The sequence below is a fragment of the Peromyscus californicus genome, unplaced genomic scaffold (genome assembly GCF_007827085.1).
Source record: "Peromyscus californicus insignis strain IS unplaced genomic scaffold, ASM782708v3 Scaffold_22__1_contigs__length_63687245, whole genome shotgun sequence".
In the NCBI taxonomy this organism is placed as follows: Eukaryota; Metazoa; Chordata; class Mammalia; order Rodentia; family Cricetidae; genus Peromyscus; species Peromyscus californicus.
This window is the reverse complement of record NW_026294525.1, coordinates 4328861-4351178: the sequence shown is the minus strand read 5'-3', so window position 1 is coordinate 4351178 and position 22318 is coordinate 4328861. Positions and strand designations below refer to the sequence as shown.

The 22318-nt window shown below is 48.3% G+C and overlaps 1 protein-coding gene across 2 annotated transcripts; it reads right to left on the bottom strand.

The window, feature by feature from the left end:
- Positions 1 to 9401: 9401 nt before the first annotated feature.
- Positions 9402 to 20601, bottom strand: Tbxt (T-box transcription factor T). 2 transcript variants are annotated; one of them, XM_052750810.1, is made up of 8 exons: positions 17696 to 20601; positions 16985 to 17249; positions 16144 to 16278; positions 15667 to 15728; positions 15494 to 15555; positions 13876 to 14052; positions 12532 to 12661; positions 9402 to 10299 (listed from the first exon to the last, which is right to left on the bottom strand). In XM_052750810.1, exons 1-8 carry the CDS (start codon positions 17899 to 17901, stop codon positions 10029 to 10031), a joined length of 1308 nt encoding a protein of 435 aa, XP_052606770.1. In that variant the 5' UTR covers positions 17902 to 20601; the 3' UTR covers positions 9402 to 10028. The 2 variants fall into 2 exon arrangements, with proteins under 2 accessions (XP_052606770.1, XP_052606771.1); XM_052750811.1 differs by having other exon boundaries at positions 13876 to 14049; positions 17696 to 20600.
- Positions 20602 to 22318: the final 1717 nt, after the last annotated feature.

Sequence of the window (22318 nt, the reverse complement as noted above, 5' to 3'; positions counted from 1 at the left end):
GACGTGTTTTCTACCGTTTCTGAAGAATCTTGGTTAAGGCTTCTATCGATGTGCTAAAACACCATGACCAAAAGCGACATGGGGAAGGAAGGGTCTCAGTCTATCACCAAGGGGCTCAAGGCTGGAACCTGGAGAAGCAGAAGCCGTGGAGAAGCATTACTTACTGGCTTTCTCCCCCATTGCTTGTTTGTTGACACCATCCAGGAATACCATCCCAAGGAAAGTGCCACCCACAGTGGGCCGGGCTCTCCCACATCCATCATTAATCAGGAAAATGCTCCACAGACTCACCCACGAGGACAATCTTAAGGAGGCATTTTTTCAATTGAGGTTCCTCTTCTCAAATGACACTGGCTTGTGTCAAGTTGACCAAAGGAAGTGACTAAGGAGGACAGTTGAGACCTTGTCAACTTGACACATGAACACATTGCTGTTAAGCCATAACCTTTCCTTCCTTGTTCATCCCAATATTTTATATTAATATTAATATCACAATATAAAACATTCCATGTTGGGAGCACAAAGGTCCTTAAGCTCACAGACAGCACTAGGGAAGTCAGGAACATTAGACATACAGAGCTCTTTTAAAGAAACAATGGATGTATATAACCTGTTTTCTGCCCAGAAGGCTGGGAATGGAGTTGGCTAACAGCCGTCTGTGACCTCTGTGCTACTTGTAGGGCCAGGCCATACACAGCTCCCACAACCAGGACTGGAGGTGGCATATAGCCCAGATGACCTCTTCTGTATCTGTATGACAGAGACCACACCAGATCCTCCCCAGGCCCTTAAGATGACACGTGTAGCCTAGAACTCATCATCCCAGAAGAAGTGGCATACACTTTGAGAAGACTTCCGATGTAAGTGTGTTTCCTTGTGCACACAGGGTTGTGTTACACCAGGATACCTTTTTCCAAATTATACTGTACTTAGTATGCCTAAAGTAAACTGGCCAGTGTCACACTCCAGACATTTGAACCAGCACTGGCTACAGAGTTTCCTTTGTTTTGTTTTTTGTTCTGAGACAAGGTTTCTCTGTGTAGCCCTATCTATCCTGGAACTTACTCTGTGGACCAGGCTGGCCTCGAACTCAGAGATTCCCCTGCCTCAGCCTCGCAAGTGCTGGAATTAAAGGCGTGTGCCGCCGCCGCCGCCGCCGCCGCCGCCGCCGCCGCCGCCGCCGCCACCACCACCACCACAACCAGGCCCAGACTTCCTTCTTGCCTCACATGGATCATTACTCTGCTGGCCCTGGTGGTCGAAAAGTAACCTACACATGTGCCGTGGCAAGCCCATGCCTGAATCCACACATGAACATCCCACACATATAGACTTAAAATAATAACAAAAATGACTGGGACTAGCATCAGTTCATGCTCATTTACAGAGAAAAACTTGGAGAAGGATAGAGGACAGGAGGGAGATTGCTCAAAATACTGGAGAGCTCTGAGGCAGGATTAGGAGAAAGATCCAGCTAAGATCTTCAAACGGGAAGAGTAGTCATGCAAAGGGAAGTAGAATTCACACAAACTACATCCCCCAGATGTATGTCAAGTAATCACAAAGAGAGGAAAAAAAGCAGTCTTTCAAATGAAATAAACTAGCAGTTAAAGATTAGGAGATTTTTGTGCTCTTGGGCACTGGAGAGATGCCTCAGAGGTTAAGAGCACCGGCTCCTCTTCCAGAGAGCCTGAGTTTGGTTCCCAGTAACCACATGGTGACTCACAACCATCTGTAATGAGATCTGGTGCCCTCTTCTGGAATGCAGGCAGAACACTGTATACATTATAAATAAGTACATCTTAAAAAAGAAAAGAAAGTGAGCTCTTTAGATTGAAAAGCCCACTGTAGACACTGAAAAGTTGACATAATGACCCATACAATACTGGAAAGTAGTTGTAAAGAATAAAAAAAACTTTTGACTGAAGAAAAAAAAAAGGCTATCTGTAAGAGCTACCCTCCTGTCCCCAAAGTAACAACTAGGGATGTTCCCTGCTGTGCACAAGTGGGGTGAGGTCTACAGATGCCCCAACAGAGGACAGGTTTGTTTGGCCAGTAGACTTTTATACCCAGCCAAACTGCCATAATATATAAAGAGATAGCAACCAAATCCCAGTAGGCTACTTTGTCCATATAGAAAAGTTAGTTCTAAAATTCAAATGGAAGTGCAGATGACCAAAATGACATTGAAAATAAAAGTTAGATGATGCATCCTTTATGATATCAATGCACAGTGTAAAACCATTTTCATCAAAGTTGAATGGTGCTGTCAAAAATTGAATGTAGAAGGCGGTGGCGCACACCTTTAATCCCAGTACTTGGGAGGCAGAGCCAGGCAGATCTCTGTGAGTTTGAGGCCAGCCTGGTCTACAGAGCGAGATCCAGGACAGGCACCAAAACTACATGGAGAAACTCTGTCTTGAAAAACAATAACAAAAAAATTGAATGTAGAATAATAAAGTGAACTGCTGGAATAAATTACAAATGCCCAGTGTACCAGGAGTATATACATTTTATAGAAATGACAAACACAAATTTAGTGGAAAAACACATTTTATGTAAGCAAAAAAAAAAAGATAGAAACTAACATATAAAATCCTAACAAAATAAATTCTAGAAGTACCCTCCATATAAAATCTATAATGCGGAGGCTAGAGAGATGTCTTAGAGGTTAAGAGCACTGACTGCTCTTCCAGAGGTCCTGAGTTCAATTCCCAGTAACCACATGGTGACTCACAACCATCCGTAATGAATCTAGGGCCCTCTTCTGGCATGCAGACATACATGCAGGCAGAACACTGAATACATGATAAATAAGTAAATCTTTTAAAAAAAAAATCTATAATGCAAATAGAAAATCAAGTTGCAGGAGAGTTATTCTGGAAATATCAGGAGATTACAAGGTTAAGGTAAGAAAAGGATGGAAGGGAAATGTCTAGTATGGAAAGACATTGTTTAAGAAAAAGGTATGAACTACGAAGGGAATGACTAGCGAAGCCAGAACACACAGGTGCGCCCCAGATGCCCTTATCTGCAGTGATGCAGAAATGCAGCAAGGTACATAAAGAGATCCACTGCAATCTGACCCAGGCCAACATAGTTCTTGCAAAATTTTCACACATGAAGTAGATATGTTTCCAAAGTACCAAACTGGAACTATGTAGCTAAGCACCACTCGCAGTGTGTGATCGCTGGTCAGACGTAAAATGTAAAATTCTGTAAGTGCTTCAAATGTTTGTCATGAAAGCTCATTTGCAGCAATTCCCTTTTGTTTCGTTAATAATCTCAATAGAGAAGTTTTCTTGGAAAAAGACAAAGCTGGATTATTCCTAATTAAAATATAACTTAAGTGTGCTCATTCTTGAATCTCATCTGGATATGTTAGATGACAATATACAACCAAATTATGAGCATTTTAGTTCACAGAAATGTTGGTCTTTGGACATCTTGAAGGTGCACATACTATTCAAAATCTTCTCCCAACACCAAGTGAAAGATCAAAACAGGCCACTCAACTGCAAGTTTGCAGCCTCGGCAAGAGACAATTTACAAAGCCCCCAAATACAAGTTACTATTCAAGCCGCACTTAATTATCCACTCAGAAATAAATCAGAAAATACTGTCACTGTTGCACCCTTGCCGTGGAAGACATACTATCTCCTGTTACTCATTCGGTCTTCCATCCATCACTCAGACAGGGGAATTTTCCTCAGCGCCCTCTGAACTGTATCTTCCATGAGGACATTCTCCTACCTAGATGAGGAATGTCATGCATTTTCCACACTCAGCCTCTAAGAACAGAGCACACAGAAGCAGCCTCAGGAGGGCCCTGCCTGAATCCCAGACCTGGCAGGAAGCCAGGTCCAAACACCAGCGTGTGCTTACTGTGTCTCCAGCCCACAGTGCTCACAGAGGGGCCTTTATCTCTGTGTGGGACACTTCCTCACCCCTGCGGTATAAACCAACAAAATTAAGAAAATTCTAGTCTTTGACAGGAAAGTAGCATGACCACATATTAGACAGAAAAGCTTAGGTGTTTTGTTTTCCAAGGGAATTTGGATAGAAAAAGGTAAAATTAGATGTCTTATCTGGGCTGGAAGATATCCTGAAACCAAGATGATTAAAGAAACCTGTCTCTACTTTTACATAATAACTTTTCAAATCACTTTTATTTGGCTTCTAATATATTAGTATACAAAGTTAAGAGGAAAAATAAGGTAGAGATCTTTGTATTAAGAATGAGATAAAACATCACGGCAATTTAAAAAGATTGAGAATGAAGCCATCACGTAAAACTGCCATCTACAGAAGGAACAAGCAGGAAAGATCATCACTATGGTGGTGGGGTCACAGGCGACCAGGCAGACTCCACATACCATCTTGGCTAGTCTGCTAACAAGAGACACTTCAAGAATGTATATTCAGCTTGCTCGGCCTCTTACAACTTCTTAGAGTTTGCTTGTGATGGGTTTAAGACAAACAACCTAGAACTATGGTTCCCATATGTACACACAAACACACACACACACACACACACACACACACACACACACACATATGGACACACACGTACACCCCATCACTATTATGATTTGGATCTGAGGTGTCGTTATAGGCTCATCTTTTAAATGCTTGTCCCCCAGTGGGTAGTGAAATTTCAGGCAGTTGAAAAGACATGGGGTTTGGCTGCTAGGAATAGGCCAGTAGAGGTGAATTTCTCATGGTTAAAGCCGCCTGGTTCCAGCTTGCACTCTATCCTGCCTACTGTCCCATGAATAGCTCTACCTCACACCCTACCAGCTTGTGTGGAAACACTCAAGCCAGTGTGCTTTCCCCATCATGATGAACTCAGAAACAATGATCCAAAATGAGCCTTTTCGCTATTAAGTAATTTCTGTCAGATATTTTGTCATGGCAACAAGTAACTAATACAGGAAGTTCTTGCCAGTAAAAGTGGTGGTGTTGTTATGATAAGCCTAAATGCATGCTCTGTGGACCTTTGGGAATTGCTTGTGAGAAGAACGTGGAAGACTTGGGAGATGCAGGTTGGAACAGCCATGGAAGGTTGAAAGCAAAGTTTAATGATAAATTCTGGTGGGAGTCTGGGTGATGAGACCACCAATATTAATGTGTAGAACTGTGCCCAGGAGGTTTCAGATGCAACAACACCCTATTGTAAGTTGTACTAGAGGCTGTTCACATGACAACCTGATACAGAATCCAGCTATATTGTACCTATGTCCTAAAAATGAGGCTCAAAACAACTGATTAATTTGTGGTAGAGTAAGTTTCAAGACAGCAGAGCATTTAGTCTGGGCACAACTACTGCTGGCTGCTTTTAGACATGTTTATAATGAGAATCAAGAGGAAAAAGATGAGCAAAAGGATTTGAAAACAGGAGTTATCAAGACTACAGAAAAGTAATTAGAATTGTTTCAAAAAAAAAGATTAATGATATCATTGAGAGGAGCAGTTCCCATCAAGTCTCAAAAGTAGGGGCTGGAGAGATGGCTCAGTGGTTAAGAGTACTGACTGCTCTTCTAGAGGTCCTGAGTTCAACTCCCAGCAACCACACAGTGGCTCACAACCATCTATAGTGGGATCTGTTGCCTCTTCTGTCTGATGCCCTCTTCTGGTAGAAAGTTATACATGAGATAGAGTACTCATACATATAAATAATTGTTAAGGAGGAGGAGGAGGAGAAGAAGAAGACGAAGAAGAAGCTGCCTCAGGGTATAAAAATGCAAATTCACAACCAGGCAATGGTGGTGCAGCCTCTCTGAGTTCAAGGCCAGCCTGGTCTACAGAGTTCCAGAACTACACAAAGAAACCCTGTCTCAAAAAACCAAAACAAAATAATGCGAATTCATTTGAAAGGAGAGTGCCTGGAGAGAGGGGGGAGAGGGGAGACACACACACACACACGGACAGACGGACGGACGGACGGATGGACGGAACAGACAGACAGACCAGGGCTCCTTGCTGGAACAGGCCACATGGGAATGATTTGAAGTTCAGCCACCAACACTCTGCAGTTTGATAAATAGCAACTCAGCTGTTTCTTGAGCTGGCAGTAGAATTGTAAAACATCCATGTGGTTGCTGTTGGAAACTGTTTATTCTACCCCAGGAAAGCGCCCTGGAGTCGCTAAGAGGAGGCTGTTCCTTCTCAAGGAGATGTTAGGGACGCGTGGGAATAACCCCACCTCAGGACCATTCAGGTAGGGAAAGCATGTTTGGACATAAGGATCTGAAAAAAATGATTCTGTTCAACCTTTCAACAGAGAAAGCATTCTACCAGATGAAGCATCTCCTGTCATCCTTGTGCAGAGAGGACCCATCCAGCCCTGCTCCCCTGCATTCAACACCCCACTCACAGTGTGCTGATTTACATTTGCTTCCATTTGACTTGTTTTCAAGAAATTTTCTAACCATGCTAATAAATGTCATTAATTTGTTTTCCTTGGCTTTAGAATCAAGTTTGGGGACTAGAAGGATGGCTCAGTGGTTAGGAATACTTGCTGCTCTTGTAGGTCACCATACAAGGTTCAATTCCCAGCACCCTCATGAGTCTTGGCATTTTGTGGGCAGCTCAGTTTGTCAAGTGTCTTGTGGGTAGCTCTCTTTCAGAAGGCTTGCATGGTCTGAGAGTCCACGCAGCAGCGTCTTCTCCCCAGACTCCCTCAACAGAACTGGGCTCAGTTGTCCTGGTCTCACACACATCTGGCCTTCTGTGCACTCTCCAGATCCCTTTCTTGTTTCTCACAGGCATACTAAGTACTTTCTCTGCTGTCACGTGTGGAAAACCTGAAGTTTGGAAGTAGAAACCTAACTTCCTCGGGTCCCCACCAAGTGAGGAGAACGAACACAGTACACTCCTCCCAGAGTCACCGAGGCTCCTTCCTGCCCAAGTCAACCCTAGCTTAAAATAGTCAGTGAAAATTTTCAGAAATAAACCATCTACTAGGTTTTAAATTGTCTGATACTTGGAGTAACGTGATTAAAATCTTGCACAGGGGTGGGGGGGGGGGGCTGTAGAGATGGCAGAGCACTGGCTGCCCTTACAGAGGACCTGGATTCAGTGCCCAGCACCCACCTGGTGGCTCACAACCAGCTGCAACTCCAGTTACAGATGTGATCCTCTCTTCGGGCCTCTGTGCGTACAGACACACATGGTGTACAGACAAACACGCAGACGAAGCACTCATACTCATCAAAGTAAATTAAAAAATAAAAAGAACAATCTTATACCAGCCTGCTCCATTGTGCCTGGTTCAATTTTCCTTCTGTCCACTGTATCCACACTTCCACCCCAACCCTCTGACACCCCAACCCCTCTGACACCCCAACCCTCTTCCACATCTATGTAGACATCAGAGTTACTTGTCACAGTATCACAGTGCTTGTGACTAAGTAATCATTGCTCAATAAAGCAAATGTAGTTGATGGTGACTTTATCATAATATACTGTAATAACTGCTCAATTTTATTATTGTATTTGCTAATCTCCTGCAGTGCCTAGTTCATAAATTAAGAGCTGTCACTTGGATGGATGGATGTATGGATGGATGGATGGATGGATGGATAGATGGTTGGATGGATGGCTGGTTGGATGGATGAGTGGGTGGATGGATGGACAGGTGGATGGGCGGATGGGTGGGTGGATGGACAGATGGGTAGATGGATGGATGATGGATGGATGATGGATGGGTGGGTGGGTGGATGATGGATGGATGGATGGATGGATGGATGGATGGATGGATGGATGGATGAATGGGTAGATGGATGGATGGACAGGTGGATGTATGGATGGATGGATGGATGGATGTATGGATGGATGGATGGATAGGTGGGTGGATGGATGGGTGGGTGGATGGATGGGTGGGTGTATGGACAGATGGGTAGATAGATGGATGGATGATGGATGGATGGGTGGGTGGATGGATGGGTGGGTGTATGGACAGATGGGTAGATAGATGGATGGATGATGGATGGATGGGTGGGTGGATAGGTGGGTGGGTAGGTGGGTGGGTGTATGGACAGATGGGTAGATAGATGGATGGATGATGGATGGGGAAAACTGTACACACATGTACCACCCATGGTTTCAGTCTTCTGACAGATCTCAAATCACATCCCCTGTGGATGAGGGAAGACTGAACTCAAATCCAGGTTCTTTCCATTTTATGGCCCCTTCTGTTCCCACTTCATCACCAGAAAGACTGGATTATTAAAATACTACTCTAATTTGAAATCTGAATACTTTTAGAAAGTCAAGCAGGTCAAGAACCAGCCACTGTCCATGTGTTGTCCCCCTACGACACAGGCTCATGAGAGAAGGGATACGGGGCTCAGTTTCCCCAGCCTCAACAACAAGGTGAAGACATCCCTAGGGATGACCTGCAGGCTCTTCAGCCCCAGCATAGACACCACTGGGGTAGTGAAGGTCCTGAAACACAAGACCACACTCCATCCACCTGTCCATGATCACAGGGTGTGAGTCACCACAAAGTGACACCTGCTGGTGGTACCTGGCCTCCACCTCAAATGTCCCTCAGCCCTGGCCTAGAATCTTAGCACTTGCTCTGGTGAGGACCCACAGTCAAACAATTGGTTTATTTCCCAACTCTGGCAGCGGATTAATTCAGAAACTACTTGCCTAACACCTGTCAACTAATCCAATCAAACGTGAGTTCTTCAGGAAGGGGGCAAGCACAGTCCTCTCGGAAACTGGGCATAAATTACACCAGCAGTGCAGTTGTTTCTACTTAAATCCTAGAAAGCAATCACTTCACCTCCTCAACATGTGGTCTGAAGGAGGCAGCGCTGCAGCCCCTCCTCCAGCCCTTACCCCTCAGCATCTTCCCACTTCAAACTTAATGTGCACAGTCTCCAAGCAGGACTCCTGCTTTACTGGTGACCAAGCTGGCCATCTGCAACTTTAAGAAAGCAGAGATTTGGGTTAAACCAGGGTCACACTAAGGATTCTGCCACTAGATGGAGAAATTACCCCCAGATCCTTACAGAATCTTACCACTGATGGGAAAAAAGGCAATGACTGTAAAAGACAGAGCAGTCAGGTCCCTATGGCAACTATATATGTAACATTAATCAACTATTAACTCATTTTATGCTCTCCCTTATATCAGGTAGATATCCTGTATTTTTATGACATTGGCATGTTTCAATTTTGCCATGCACGTTCATCTATGATTTAATATTATTGAAACTTACTTCATCTTACCTTTTTTAGCCGTTAAGGTTGCATAGGTACCTAAAATTCATCCCTCCGGTTCTGCAACTGATTTGTAGCTACAACATTAAAGTTCAGAACAGACTGAAATACACCTTGGGGAGAAAGCCTTTCCCAGAAGAAGACTTGCACATAATAACTGCAAGGACCATGTGCTGCATATTACCTTTATTGTGCAGAAAAAAAAAAACTTTCTGCGGATTGTCTTTAGCTACTTTGTCAACAGAAAAGTATTACACAGTTGCCTTCACAACACAAAAAGCTACATGTGCTTAAAGTAGACATCTTCCAGAGGACGGAGTAGTTTCCAGTTCGGTTACAAACCACTGGCTATGATCTGTCTCTGTCCTCAAAGTTAACTACTCTAAAGCAACAAGGAAGGGCATTAGAAGTGTGCCTTGTGTCTCGCTAAAGTAGGGCAGGGGAGTGGGCAAATTCCGGTATATCAGAGTCACCTACATGTTGCAGGAGAGACAAACACAAGGTATAGGATGCTGGCAAAGAATTCTGACTGCCAATCACAGGAAACTGGACCATAGCCTCATCTCTGTACCTGGCTTCACATGTAGGACATACATCACTACCATAGGTGTCAAGCAAGAGGCTGTGAAACATGATCAACAGGACATGGACTGTTCCTCTTACTTGAAAATGGAGTTAGTAGCAAGCTTTTATTTCTTTCCCTTGTCCCAAGAACCTGCCATGCTGTGCCTAGCAGACGATCCAATTGACACTGGTTGTTACAAGTCTTAGCACATGGAGGAGAAGAGTTCAATTCACATGGACGGAGGTGACACGGGTGTCCACGAGGCTATGAGGAGGCTTTGGGCCGTGTCGTACTGGCTGTCAGAAATGTCTGTGACTGTAGCAGCCCCTTCATACATTGGGGAGCCAGAGGAAGTGGCGGCTGAGACCGTGTGCGTCAGGGGTGCATAATGTGCAGGGGAGCCTCGAAAGAGCTGGGTTCCCAGCCCGTTGGACACCCCAGCTGTCTGGGAGCCTGGGGTGATGGTGCCGTTGCTCACAGACCACAGGCTGGGGTACTGGCTGAAATGAAGAAAATAGACGTCAAGGGGCTGGGAAGAGGCTCCAAAGGAGCTACATGGGGGCGAGGTGGAGGGGAGGGACTAGTGCTCAGAACATTGTTGTCAGTAATTGCATCATCACAAGGCTTTGTACCTGGCTTTTCCGCTACTACCACGTGTCCAGAAGCTACTGTATTAAGAAAATCAAATACGAAGCAAACTAAAAGGAAAGTGTGCCTAAGCGCGGTGGACATTCGTGGGCTGGGTTCCGCTGAGACAGACTCCCGGCAAGAGTTTGTACTGAGCAACAAGGCTCAGAGCTGTGTGCCTATTTTGTTAACTAATGTTCCCAACCCGCTGCAACAACCCCTGAATTCACGGAAGACGCATTCCTCAGAATGCTGACCCCATCTCATCCAGTGGATAGTGTGCTAGCAACGTCGACATGGGCCAACATGCAAGGGCCCCCAGAGCTGGGCTTGAGACCAGCTCTGCTCTCTAGCTGGCCCCACGACTGCTTTTCAGGCTGTCTCCTCATCTATCAAATGAGGAAGCGGAAATGTATTAAACCCTCTGGCCTACACCCTAGAAATGAATTTCATTAAACTATAATAAAATTGTTTGAGAAACCTTCCTTAGAGCTCTTCCATAAACACACAGCATGAACTGACATAAGACTGCCATTATTTAACATGCCATCCCGTATACCTACCTCAAAGCATTTGAACTTGAGAGCAAGCCTGGGTAAATTAAGGAGGATTGTTTCTGATTTTGTTTTTTTACAGGTATGAGTTTCAGATGGAGACACCAAATTGGGATGAGTGGTCAGCACTCGCTGCTGGCAGATCATCTAGCTTCTTTTTTTGGTTTTTCAAGACAGGGTTTCTCTGTGTAGTTTTGGAGCCTGTCCTGGATCTCACTCTGTAGCCCAGGCTGGCCTCGAACTCACAGAGATCCACCTGCCTCTGCCTCCCGAGTGCTGGGATTAAAGGTGTGTGCCACCACCGCCTGGCTCATCTAGCTTCTTAACAGTGTCCTCAAGGCCATGGACAAGTTTGCCATCCTAGGTGTGTGTGTTTGTTTTAAGAGCAGATAAAGGTGGATGTAGTGATACCTGCCTATAACCCCCAACAAGTCAGGAGGCCGAGGCAGGAGAATCAAGACCTTGAGCTCTAGACTGGATAGTGAGTTTAAGGCCAGCCTGGGCAGCATACTGGAACTCCATGTCCAAAAAACACTTTTCAGTAAAGATCTATATCCTAAACTCCACAGCTAAGACCTTAGGTAAACATTTGATGTTCTAGACCAGTGGTTCTCAACCTATGGGTCACAACCCCTTTGGATGTTGCATATCAAATATCCCACATATCAGATATTTGCTTACGATTCATAACAGTAGCAAAATTACAGTTATGAAGTAGCAATGAAATTATTTTATGGGTTGGGGGTCACCACAACATGAGGACCTGTATTAAAGGGGTTAAAGTGTTAGGAAGGTTGAGAACCACTGCTTTAGACCATCAGGTACACCTTCGAGGTCAAAGTCACATGAAGTCAGGCTCACTCCTTTATGAAGTAGCAGCTTATCAGCACCACTGTCCCAGAATTAATGTCTTTGGGCGCGTTTCCTCACTGGAGAATCGGCGTTGGCATCTATCTTTGCTCTTACCTCAGTACTGTGGAGGATTAATAACCCTGAAGGGGATGTATTACCAGCTTCGCTGGGTGTTTTTGAGCCTTCCTATTATAGAACTCACTGGTCACTCTAACAGTCTCCATGCTGTGCCTGTTTCCCAGCATGCTATTAAGGACGTTTACTCCTTGATCCACAGAAAAGCCAAGCAATGTATTGCCTCAACTGAATAAAGGTTCTGCAATATTACTTTAACCCACATGTGCCAACCCCATCAGCCTGAGAGAAACAGCCTGAGGCTGGGGCTATTTAGCATCTTTTTACATATGGAGAAACTGAGGCTCAGATAAATTAGAGGACTGTTCATCACAGCACATGTTAAGAGCCGTGGTAAGGCTGAACCCTGGTTTGGATAAGCACAGCAGACCACTGGAAAAAAATGCAGGTAATCAGAACCAGACAGTCCTGGGACCAAGCCTCCCTGGTCCCAGTTTAGTTTAATTGCAAACACAAACCCAACCACCACAGGTGGGACTTGAGGCAGAATAAGGGAAAAGGCCAATAGAAACGGAACCAGCAGAAAGAAGCCCCAGGAGCGCTTGTCTCACTCCCCATACATACCTAGAGCCAGTAGGTGGGCTGGTGCTATGACTCATGGGCAGCATGCTGGTGTGGCCAGGCACTCCCAGGCTAGACCAGTTGTCGTGGGATTGCAGCATGGATAAGCACGCAGATGAGTTGTCGGCATAGGCTGAGGGGTGTAGAGAGGGGAGTTACCTGACAGGTCTCCAAAAAGGAATAAAACGCAACAAAATGATAATAACAGCTGAACCAACAAAGGCTGCAGGGGTATTAGATGAGAGTACGCCATTTAAGTAGCCAGCAGGGCAATACTTATTGTTTCTTATTTGAACTATTTGGAAATATATCAAGTCAGGCGGTGGTGGCGCACGCCTTTAATCCCAGCACTCGGGAGGCAGAGGCCGGCAGATCTCTGTGAGTTCGAGGCCAGCCTGGGCTACCAAGTGAGTTCCAGGAAAGGCGCAAAGCTACACAGAGAAACCCTGTCTCGAAAAACCAAAAAAAAAAAAAAAGGAAATATATCCCAGTTAACCAAAGCTGTCTCCTGCAGACACTTGTATTGCTTATCTTTCTTGTTATTTTTATGGTATTTATTTACTATTTTGCGGCATTGGGGATCAGATTCAGAGCCTTTCAAATGCTAGGCAAGTAAGTGCTGAGCCACTGAGCAACACCTAGAATACTTCATTTAAAAAGTAAATAAAAAACATCTGCTGCTTAGTTCACCTTTTCCATGGGGGGAGGGCTATTCCCTAAGGGTTGACCAAATTAAAAATTCGATCTCCCCACCTCAGAGGCTAGCCTCTGGCTGAACAAGTCTCCAGAACTGTTGCCTTTCATTTTGAATCCGCTGTAATTGCTTAATTGTTTTATGGTGTTCTTCAGCCATTTTCCCCTCCTTTTGGAGCAGACAAAGTTCTGACTGAGCAGACCACATTAGAGAACCTGCCAGAGGTCTCTGGCTGTCCTGGAGCTGAATCAGGGAAGTTGGTCCTGATGTCGAGAGGACCACCACACCCTCCAGCTTCTGGGTCTGGGTGGACCTGAACTGTGGCTGGTTCTCAGGTGACACTGAGGGCCTGGGCTCTACACCTCAAGAATCTTTGGTCTAGTCAGAAAGGCTTGCACCTGGCTAATCCAACATGGTCACTTTAGAGAAGTTCAACATCTAAACTAAAGCTCAGTGAAAAGGCCCAGAGAGCAGTCATTTTAAAAACCTACAGCGTGATCTGAACATGGAGACTGAAAGCCTCCGTTGGAACTTCTGGTAAACGACCATCCTGACCAAGAATAGGGAGCTGGGTTCCCTATTCTGCACCGCTGTAGAAATAGCTCCCCAGAGGGGTCCTCCCACACCCACCCCAGCCACCAGACAGAACCTACTTGGAGAATTGTTCCGATGAGCATATGGGCTGGGGTAAGGTGATGAGCGGTGATTCCTCAAAGCTGGGTACCTCTCACAGCCATGTGTGGAGGGGAGAGGGAGCGAGCCTCCAAACTGAGGGTGGGAGCTGGCAGGTGGACAGAGGGTGCTGGTGCCAGGAACAAGCCACCCCCCTGCTGTGAGAAAAGCATGCTGAGTAATGGACCCTTGCTTGAGACTGTCCTAGCTCTAACCCATGAGTCCTTGGAAGTGAAGAATCCACTGTCCCACCCCTCAGTGCAACCTAACCTCAAAATATCAGAGTGGAGAGCTCCACACTATGAGCCTTGGATGCCGAGCTCTGAGGGCCTGAGCTGAGGCCACAGCTGTCTTAAAGGTTTACACCTGAGACCTCTCCCCCAGCCTTGGCGGGATTTCTGTTCTGATGGCAAGGAGCTTTCTACCAGCTGAGCAGAATAAGATACTTGTTCAAAGGATGCAGTATGAAGACAAGAGGAAGGCAGTGGGTCACAGGTAGGACCCAGACTGCTCCGGGCTGCTCCTCCTCATCTGAGGTCCACAGTCATGCTCCTGCCTCAGAAACAGCTAGTGGATTCATTTCCTATTTGGTCCCTTCTGTTTCGACTCCCCCAGGCCTCCCCACATTCTCCCCACTACATCTCCTCTCCCAGACAGCTAGATCCACTAAAACTAATGTTTTCCCATAGTTTTTATAGTTTTGTTTTAATTAAGCAGAAGGAGCCCTCCATGACACAATTTCCAAACAAGACAGTTCTTTAGATAACGCTTCAAAGATGGAGGAACACACACGTGCCCACACCGTCCTGTGTGACCCCCATACACAGTCCATCTCTTGCCCATTTCGCCCTGATCTGCTCTCAAGTGATTACTGATAAGCCACAGTGTGGGTCCTGTTTGTTAAATTCATTTGTCGAATTTATAGAAGACGGTGTTAAAACAGCAGTTTAGAATAGCTGGTTCTAGTTTCAGGGCAGAGTGCCAGGCTAGTTTTGGCATCCACAGAAGTGACCCTGCAAGCAGGACCCTTCTGCCCCTCAGCAGCGACTTCCTCGATATTTGCAGATCCCTTCTTGGAAAGAAGGGGGAGGCCAGGCCTTCTCTCTCCCCAGGTGTGTCTGCACAGATCTGCGCCCCTCATTCTGGCTAAGAGAACTCCTAAAGGAATTCTGAAAGAACTAGCCACCTTACAAGCTCCCAAAATCAGGAGCCAAGGGGACTGAGCAGGAAGGTGTCTCATGTGTGTGTCCAAAGACAGCCATTCAGTTTCCAGTCACTAACAAGAATGGAGATCATCTCCAAGGGGATATGACAAGCTGAATTCTCATCATACCCAAGTCTAACCCAGAAGTCCACTCTACCCCTGACCACTGCAAAACAAAACAAAACAAATCCAGAGCTCTTTGGCTGGCCAGTGTCTCAAGCCCAAGATGGTCCGGCAGCCTCCAAAGCAAAGGGCACCTGCCTGGGGCACAAAGAGGGGCCATCCTGCTACCCCACCATTCCCAGAAAGCCCTCAGCTTCCCTTTGGGCTCTGGTTTTAGTGAATCTTAGAACTGAAACAAGCCAGAGGGACATGGAGAATGCAACAAACCGTACATTGGGAAAACCCCGGCTGCTGGCAGTCCCCGGGTTCCTCCGTCACATCTTTGTGGTCGTTTCTGGGGGAAAAAAAAATCAGAATGGTCAAAAGGGAGAACTGCCTGGAGACAGCGTGTCGCTTTCTTTCTATGTGGCCCTTTGTCCCAGGAGTGGGATTAGATTTCTCTCACCTTTCTTTTGCATCAAGGAAGGCTTTTGCAAATGGATTGTATTTAATTTTAAGGGCTGTGATCTGAAAAAGAAGAAAGTGTATTTATTAATACAGTGCTGGTTACCAGAGGATTTAACGAGGAAAAAGAAGTATCATAGGCCTGTAAGCCCAAGGATCAGAATGCTGAGGCAGGAGGACTGCTGTGAATATAAGGATAACCAGGGATACATAGCAAGACCCTGAAACAAGTGGGGGATGGGGGGGACACACTACCAAAGAAGGAAAAGAGAAATTGAGAAAGAATAGAAACGAGTTGAAATATTCAAATTGAATCAGTCTTTATTTTGAATGAGTTATTTTAAACTTTTTCCCTCTTACCACAGAAGTGGTAAACCTGAACCCAACTCCGCCTGTATTCAGCACTGTGAATACAGTCCCCAATCCTATATGCATGGAGAGCACCCTGAGAAGACCCTCTGCCTTCCCAGAGCCTCACCTCCTCGTTCTGGTAGGCAGTCACAGCTATGAACTGGGTCTCTGGAAAGCAGTGGCTGGTGATCATGCGCTGTGGGCCCCCAACTCTCACAATGTGAATCCGAGGCTCGTACTTATGCAAGGAGTTCAACATGATCTGCAGGAGATAAGGAGCAAGAGTGGAGACCAGCATCTGCCTTAACACCACAGCTTCCACAGGAACTGCTCAGTGAGAAATGGATTGAGCTACAAAAGTCACCAGGAAATTGCCTGTAGTATGGAGGGCATGGGGTCTGTGGGTGGTGTTTCTTGGCGTTTTACACCTCTGCTTCCCACAGCTGGTCTGAAACTAGAATGTGAGGTGCTACGCACTATTAAACCCTGCCAGAATAAGGCCACAGACGACTTTAAATGCCTGGCTTGATGGCAACTTGGAGTGAGTTTTCTAGGAACAGGCTCCAATAAAAGGCTTTTGAGAAGAGTGGAGTGTACACGCTTGTGCAAGACTTCCCGCGGTGTTCTCTTTTGACTTTAAGATGACCGAGGATTCCAAGTCAAAGCCCACCTGTCCACAGCGCTAGGAGAGAGAGACAGGGCCTGAGTGGTTTCCCAAGAGGCAGCCCTGACTGCACCGAGCCTTCCAGGTTGAGTGAGGACTCCCAGCTCCCTTCTTCAGGCCTCGGTGTGACCCTTATCAGCTTAATATAAACAGTACTAAAGATTTAATTGGGGAAGCCTGTGCTGGCTTCTGTGAAGCTGACAGAAGCTGAGGGAGCGCTTCCAGGCTCCCAGCCGGGGAGGTGCAGCCCTCAGCCCCCTGGGCTGGGGCGCAGCGGTCTCCAGCACACCCCGGCACACCCTACCTGCCCTCCTCCGTTGAGCTTGTTGGTGAGTTTGACTTTGCTGAAAGACACCGGCGCCTTCATCCAGTGGGCCCCGAAGTTGGGCGAGTCTGGGTGGATGTAGACGCAGCTGGGCGCCTGAGGCTCTGGCTTGCCCCCAGGTACCCACTCCCCATTCACGTACTTCCAGCGGTGATTGTCAGCCGCCACGAAGTCCAGCAAGAAGGAGTACATGGCATTGGGGTCCAGACCCGACACGTTCACCTTCAGCACCGGGAACATCCTCCTGGAAAAGACAGGTCACAGCAGGAGGACCCCGAAACTGACCCATCCGGTCGGAGAGAGGAAAGCCTGGCACAAAGTGTTCACTACCAGTCAAAGAAGGGCCCCGGCAACAGGCCTCACAAGCTTCTCTTCCCGAGCTTTCTCAGTTCTGGCACCAAATCCATCTCCCCACTAAGCCCACGGTCTCTTGAGACAGCAGAGGGACAAACCTGGCCAAGAAACACAGGCCAGCCTGGCCACACTAGTGTAGACCTAGGGGCCCTAGAGTTCGAATACCTCCTCCCCAGGTTTCAGTCAGTGAAAGTCCTGGAGGAACTAAGGTTAGGAATCCCTGCGGCAGTCAAGCGGGAAGAGACCGACAGTCGGCCTTAGGCGGAGAGAAGGCGCTCCACCCCCCCGAGAGGCCCTCTCCGTGCCCCAGCCTGCAGACCCGCAGCACGCACCTACCTGCCGTTCTTGGTCACAATCATCTCGTTCGTCAGCTCCTTGAAGCGCAGCCACAGCTCGCCCTCCTCCAGGCCCACGCGCAGCTCGCGCTCCGTGGGGTCGCCCTTCTCGCTGCCCGCCTGCAGCTCGCTCTCCACGGCGCTGAGCAGGTGGTCCACTCGGTACTGCAGGCTCTTCCCTGCGCTCTCTGTGCCCGGGGAGCTCATCCTCCCGCCGCCCTCTCCACCGCCCCAGAGTCTTGACTGCCTACCCAAGAGCCACCTTCACTTCTCCCGCCACGGCTGTTCCAAGAAAAAAGGGGGTCACTCGCGGAGCCCAGAGACCACACCTGGGTCCCAGCACGTTCGCCAAAGGAGGGCCAGGACTGGGATGTGGGGGGAAGGGGGCGGGGAGAGGGGAGAGGGGCTAGGGAGCCGTGGTTCCACTTGAACTCCCGCAAGTCGCGACAAGAGTAAGTCTCTGGGGGAGAGAAAATGGGTCCCCTCCCCATAAATACAGCCGAAGTGGCCTCGCAGGGGGCGCGGCGGATTGGGCGGGACACCCTTTGAAGTACCTAGCCGCTGCCCATTGGCGGTGCGCGGCCATATCAGACCCGCCGGGCGGGCCCGGAGGCCAGGGGCCAACAATGGGCTCCCGCGCGCGCTTCCTGTAAGGAAAGCGTCGGGCGCAGTCCCGACACCCCCGCCCTCCCCAAATGTTTGCACCTCCATCAAAGCGGCGGGGCGGACCCTGGGGGGGGGGAGGGTAAGGAGCAGGGCCGAAGCCACCCAAGCCCGCCGCTCCCAGAGCAACTGCTAAGCTCTCCACTCCCACGCTCACACCGCGCTCTCCGAGCGCACTGCAGCGCCTGCGGCTGTGCCCCACGGAGTGTCCACGCTGCGCGCACCTGCGCGGGACTACGGCGGATCTGCGTCTCTCGGGTCTCCCTGACCTCTCCGAAGCCTCAGCTCCCAGAGGTGCAGCAGCTTCAGGACACGTCCCCTCGCCCCATGGACTGCCACTAACTCCCACCTCGGCGTCCGGGTTCCCCAAGACCTTCTTCACCTGCGCAGAGAGGGAAGCCCAGTGCGGATCTGTCCAGATAGCGACCCTAGTAGGAGATGTTCTCGCGTCCCACATAAAAGCTGGACTTTGGTGACGGTGGCTGCTCCTGCACCGAGTGTGGCCCCGGGATTCCCTGGTCTCTTTGCCCCGGGGATTGTTGGAACGCACGCTGGGTGCGTTTCCCTACCCGCCTCCGCGCCAAGCGGTGTGGGCAGCAGTTGGTTTATTACCTCTCGGTGAGAACCTCTGCCGGAGAGCGAGGGGAAGGTGACAAAGAGCAGGAAATAGTTCAATGGGGTCTCTTTAAACAATAACATTCCTCTAAAACGGGAGCCCAGGAAGCGGGAAGGAAGCCAGAGATCGCTCCCAGCTCTTTAACGAGGGCCTGGGTCCTAGCCTCCGATTCCCCATCTTCCACACGCGCACTCCACCCGGAAGCTCCTTGGAAGAGGCCCCTGCATCAGGTGGGGCACCCACTTCTGAAAGTTCTGTGCCTCTCTTGAGTCTCCTTGGGAAGTCTTTGGGGTCGGGGTTGCGGAGTAAGCCAGACCCCGGCTCCGGGTTCTACCTGCCTCCTCCTCCTGGGAGAGAGGGTTTTCCGAGAGCCAACCGCCGAGGAAGATGCTCCGGGAGTGGGATGGGAATACGTCCCAGGCTACTTTCCTCGGCCCTTTTCTAACTGACTACGGGAGCTGCGAGAAGCTATCCCGCTTATTTGCTCTTTTGTAGTCTAGGATGTAAAGAAATTAATTTCGGGCTGACCCGAGGGAGACGTTCCTTCTGCGGAGACGCCAAAAGGCCCTCATTTGCACTCAACCCCGACCCTCCCGTAACGCCCACCAGCCAGCTTGTGTTATGGGTTTGCAGGAGTCCGGGTACTCGGAATAAAGGGCCTGGGTGGAAGGGACTTGAAGACGGAGGGTGGGTCCGAAAGTGACGGAAGATCTCTAACCTCGGGCGTGAAGGCGAAACCGGCCCTGGGAATGTGGTTGTTTACGGGTGGATTTTCTCCAACTTCCACGAAGCTCGTGGAAGATGGCCCTGGATCCATTCTCCAAGTGGGAGGAGGCAAATAAATGTTACTTTTTCTACCGTGAGCAGTGAAATCTACACTCTGGGCTAGAAGCAACTCTTTCAATGCTTAGCTATTTTGCCCCTTACCCTCTTCTGTGGTTGATTTCTGGTCTTTGTCCCCAGAACCTCGTCCACAGCCTTTTCAAGGAAGGCTGCAGTGCATGACAGTTTACAGCCAAAAACTTCCTCTAGCTCAGCTATAAAGAATTCCCAGTTAATAACCTGAGCTTCCTTGGGAGAGAGGCGTGGCTTAGAACTACTCTCTGCCAGTCCTTGGGAAGCCTCAACCTTCCCTGGATAGGCAGAGAAGCGTCATGCCTGGGCCTCTGCACCCGCAACCTTCCCACGAAGAGCAAACAAAGGAAAAGACCCGGGAACCATAAATGTATGCCCACGGCAATTCCCAGAGGGGCAGTTCCCCTGATCTCACCCCTTCTCAGACAACAAAGCCCCCAAGAGTTGAGACGTCCTGGATCCTGACCTCACCTCCAGAGTCTTCTTTCTTGAAAGAAAAGGTGGGGGTGTGTGTGGAGCGTTTCTTTTGTGACGCTGGGAATAATGTACATCCATGTTGCAGAACACAGACACATGGGCCCTAATCACTGTTCAGATTTAGTGTGCCGAGCTAGTCCTTCTCCACTTCCTGTTCCCCCAAGCTGACCAAGCAGACATAGCATCCCCAAATCCTAGGTTAGTGCACAGAGACCCCTTCAATGAAATAATTTTGTCACCAAGTGGTGAAAGAGAACGAAATAGCACAGTTCTTTCGACTGCATAACATTGAGCTTTTTTTTTTTTTTTTTTTTTTTTTTTTTTTTTTTTTTTTTGGTTTTTTGAGACAGGGTTTCTCTGTGTAGCTTTGCGCCTTTCCTGGATCTCGCTCTGTAGACCAGGCTGGCCTCGAACTCACAGAGATCCGCCTGGCTCTGCCTCCCAAGTGCTGGGATTAAAGGCGTGCGCCACCACCGCCCGGCACATTGAGCTTTTTTTTAGGACCTTGGACTGTTTGTAGTGGCTGTGGTTTGGGTAGAAAAGAATAAAGACAAACTTTCAGAGTGGGCCAGCAGGACTCACCTGTCACTGGTCACTGTGACTGTGGGAAGAAGGTCACCCCACTGTAGAGGTCCTGAACGGCGATGAGGGCTAGCTGAAGAAGGTGTCTTCAAGTCCAATCCTATCCTAGCTGTCCTCATGAGCCAGTGGTCTGGTAGCTTAGGGACAGGAGCGGACACATTGAAAACAAATAAACCAGCCAACATTTCTCCCTAACCTCTCTGGTCTTTGAAGCCAATGCTGAAGAGGGGACTCTGTGGTCACTGGCTTGGTAGGTAGCTTGAACCTCTTCAGCCTCCTTACCTAAGCTTTCCATGCCCAGTGGGTCCAGGCTTCTTCAGGAGTAATCAGGGGCAGCGCTTGTACCTCATTCTTGTCTCAGTAAGGGTCTTGGTGCAAGCCCCAGAGGTCATCCGTGCCTGGGAATGACTGCCCCTGCCTATTCTCCCAGTCTCCTGCTTCTCCCCTGAACTGTTTCATCTCAGGTCCTTCTGCATGTATTGAATGGTGTGTGAAGTATTTGCGCCACACCACCTTGTCAATTTGTCTCTCTGTCACTCTTGGGGTTTTACTGCCTCCCATGCAGATTTTATTTCTTTGCTCTCCCTTTGAGTTTCTGGCAGACCCGGTTCCCTATGAATCTCGGTCATGCTATTTATTCCACGGTCTTCTATGGCAGCCTTTTGCTCCTTCAGGCTGTTTGTGACTCCTAGAGGCCACAGGGCCTTATACTCAGGCCTGACAGCTGTTTTTAGGTGAACACTGTGGTTATTTCCTTTTAGTCTTGGGCTGTTCTCCTGCCCTCTACATTAGCCCTTTGAGGAAGATTCCATATTTCTCCTTCCTTCCTCCAATTGACCCTGGGCTAAATCTGAGATAAACCGATCTTTGCAATGGATCTTTGGCCCCATTCAGATATGGTAGGTACCTCATTTCTAATCCTCTTGAGCTCAGGGATGGCCATGGAATGCAGATGTCCCCATGTCCAAAGATGTCACTGTGTCCAGGAGGAACAGCAGTCACCACACTGAAACCTACCCACCGGTGGTGTTTTAACTCCAGTCGACACAGACCTGGCAGTCCTGCATACATCCTGAAGACATCTGCCATCAAATTCGGGGCAGCCTTCCTCTATTCCTTGTTCCCAGTTTCCCAGAGGAGAACAGCAAACTGAGACAGAGCCTCATTTGAATGACAGTGAAGACGCCACAGCTACGGGGAAGGATGGTCCAGGGAGGTCAGAGGGTCAGAGCTGCAGGTATCAAGGCCAGAAACTTCGGAGCTGACGGAGAAGGGGGAAATAGGGGGCTAAGTCCAAAGGAGGACTCTGAGAGGGAGTGTGCCTGCCAGACTTCTTACATGGGGGAGGTTTAGGGGTCTCCAGAGGCCTCGGAAGAGGAATTTTAAGTCCCACAAAAATCCTAGAAGAGAAGAGCACTACTGAGAGACATT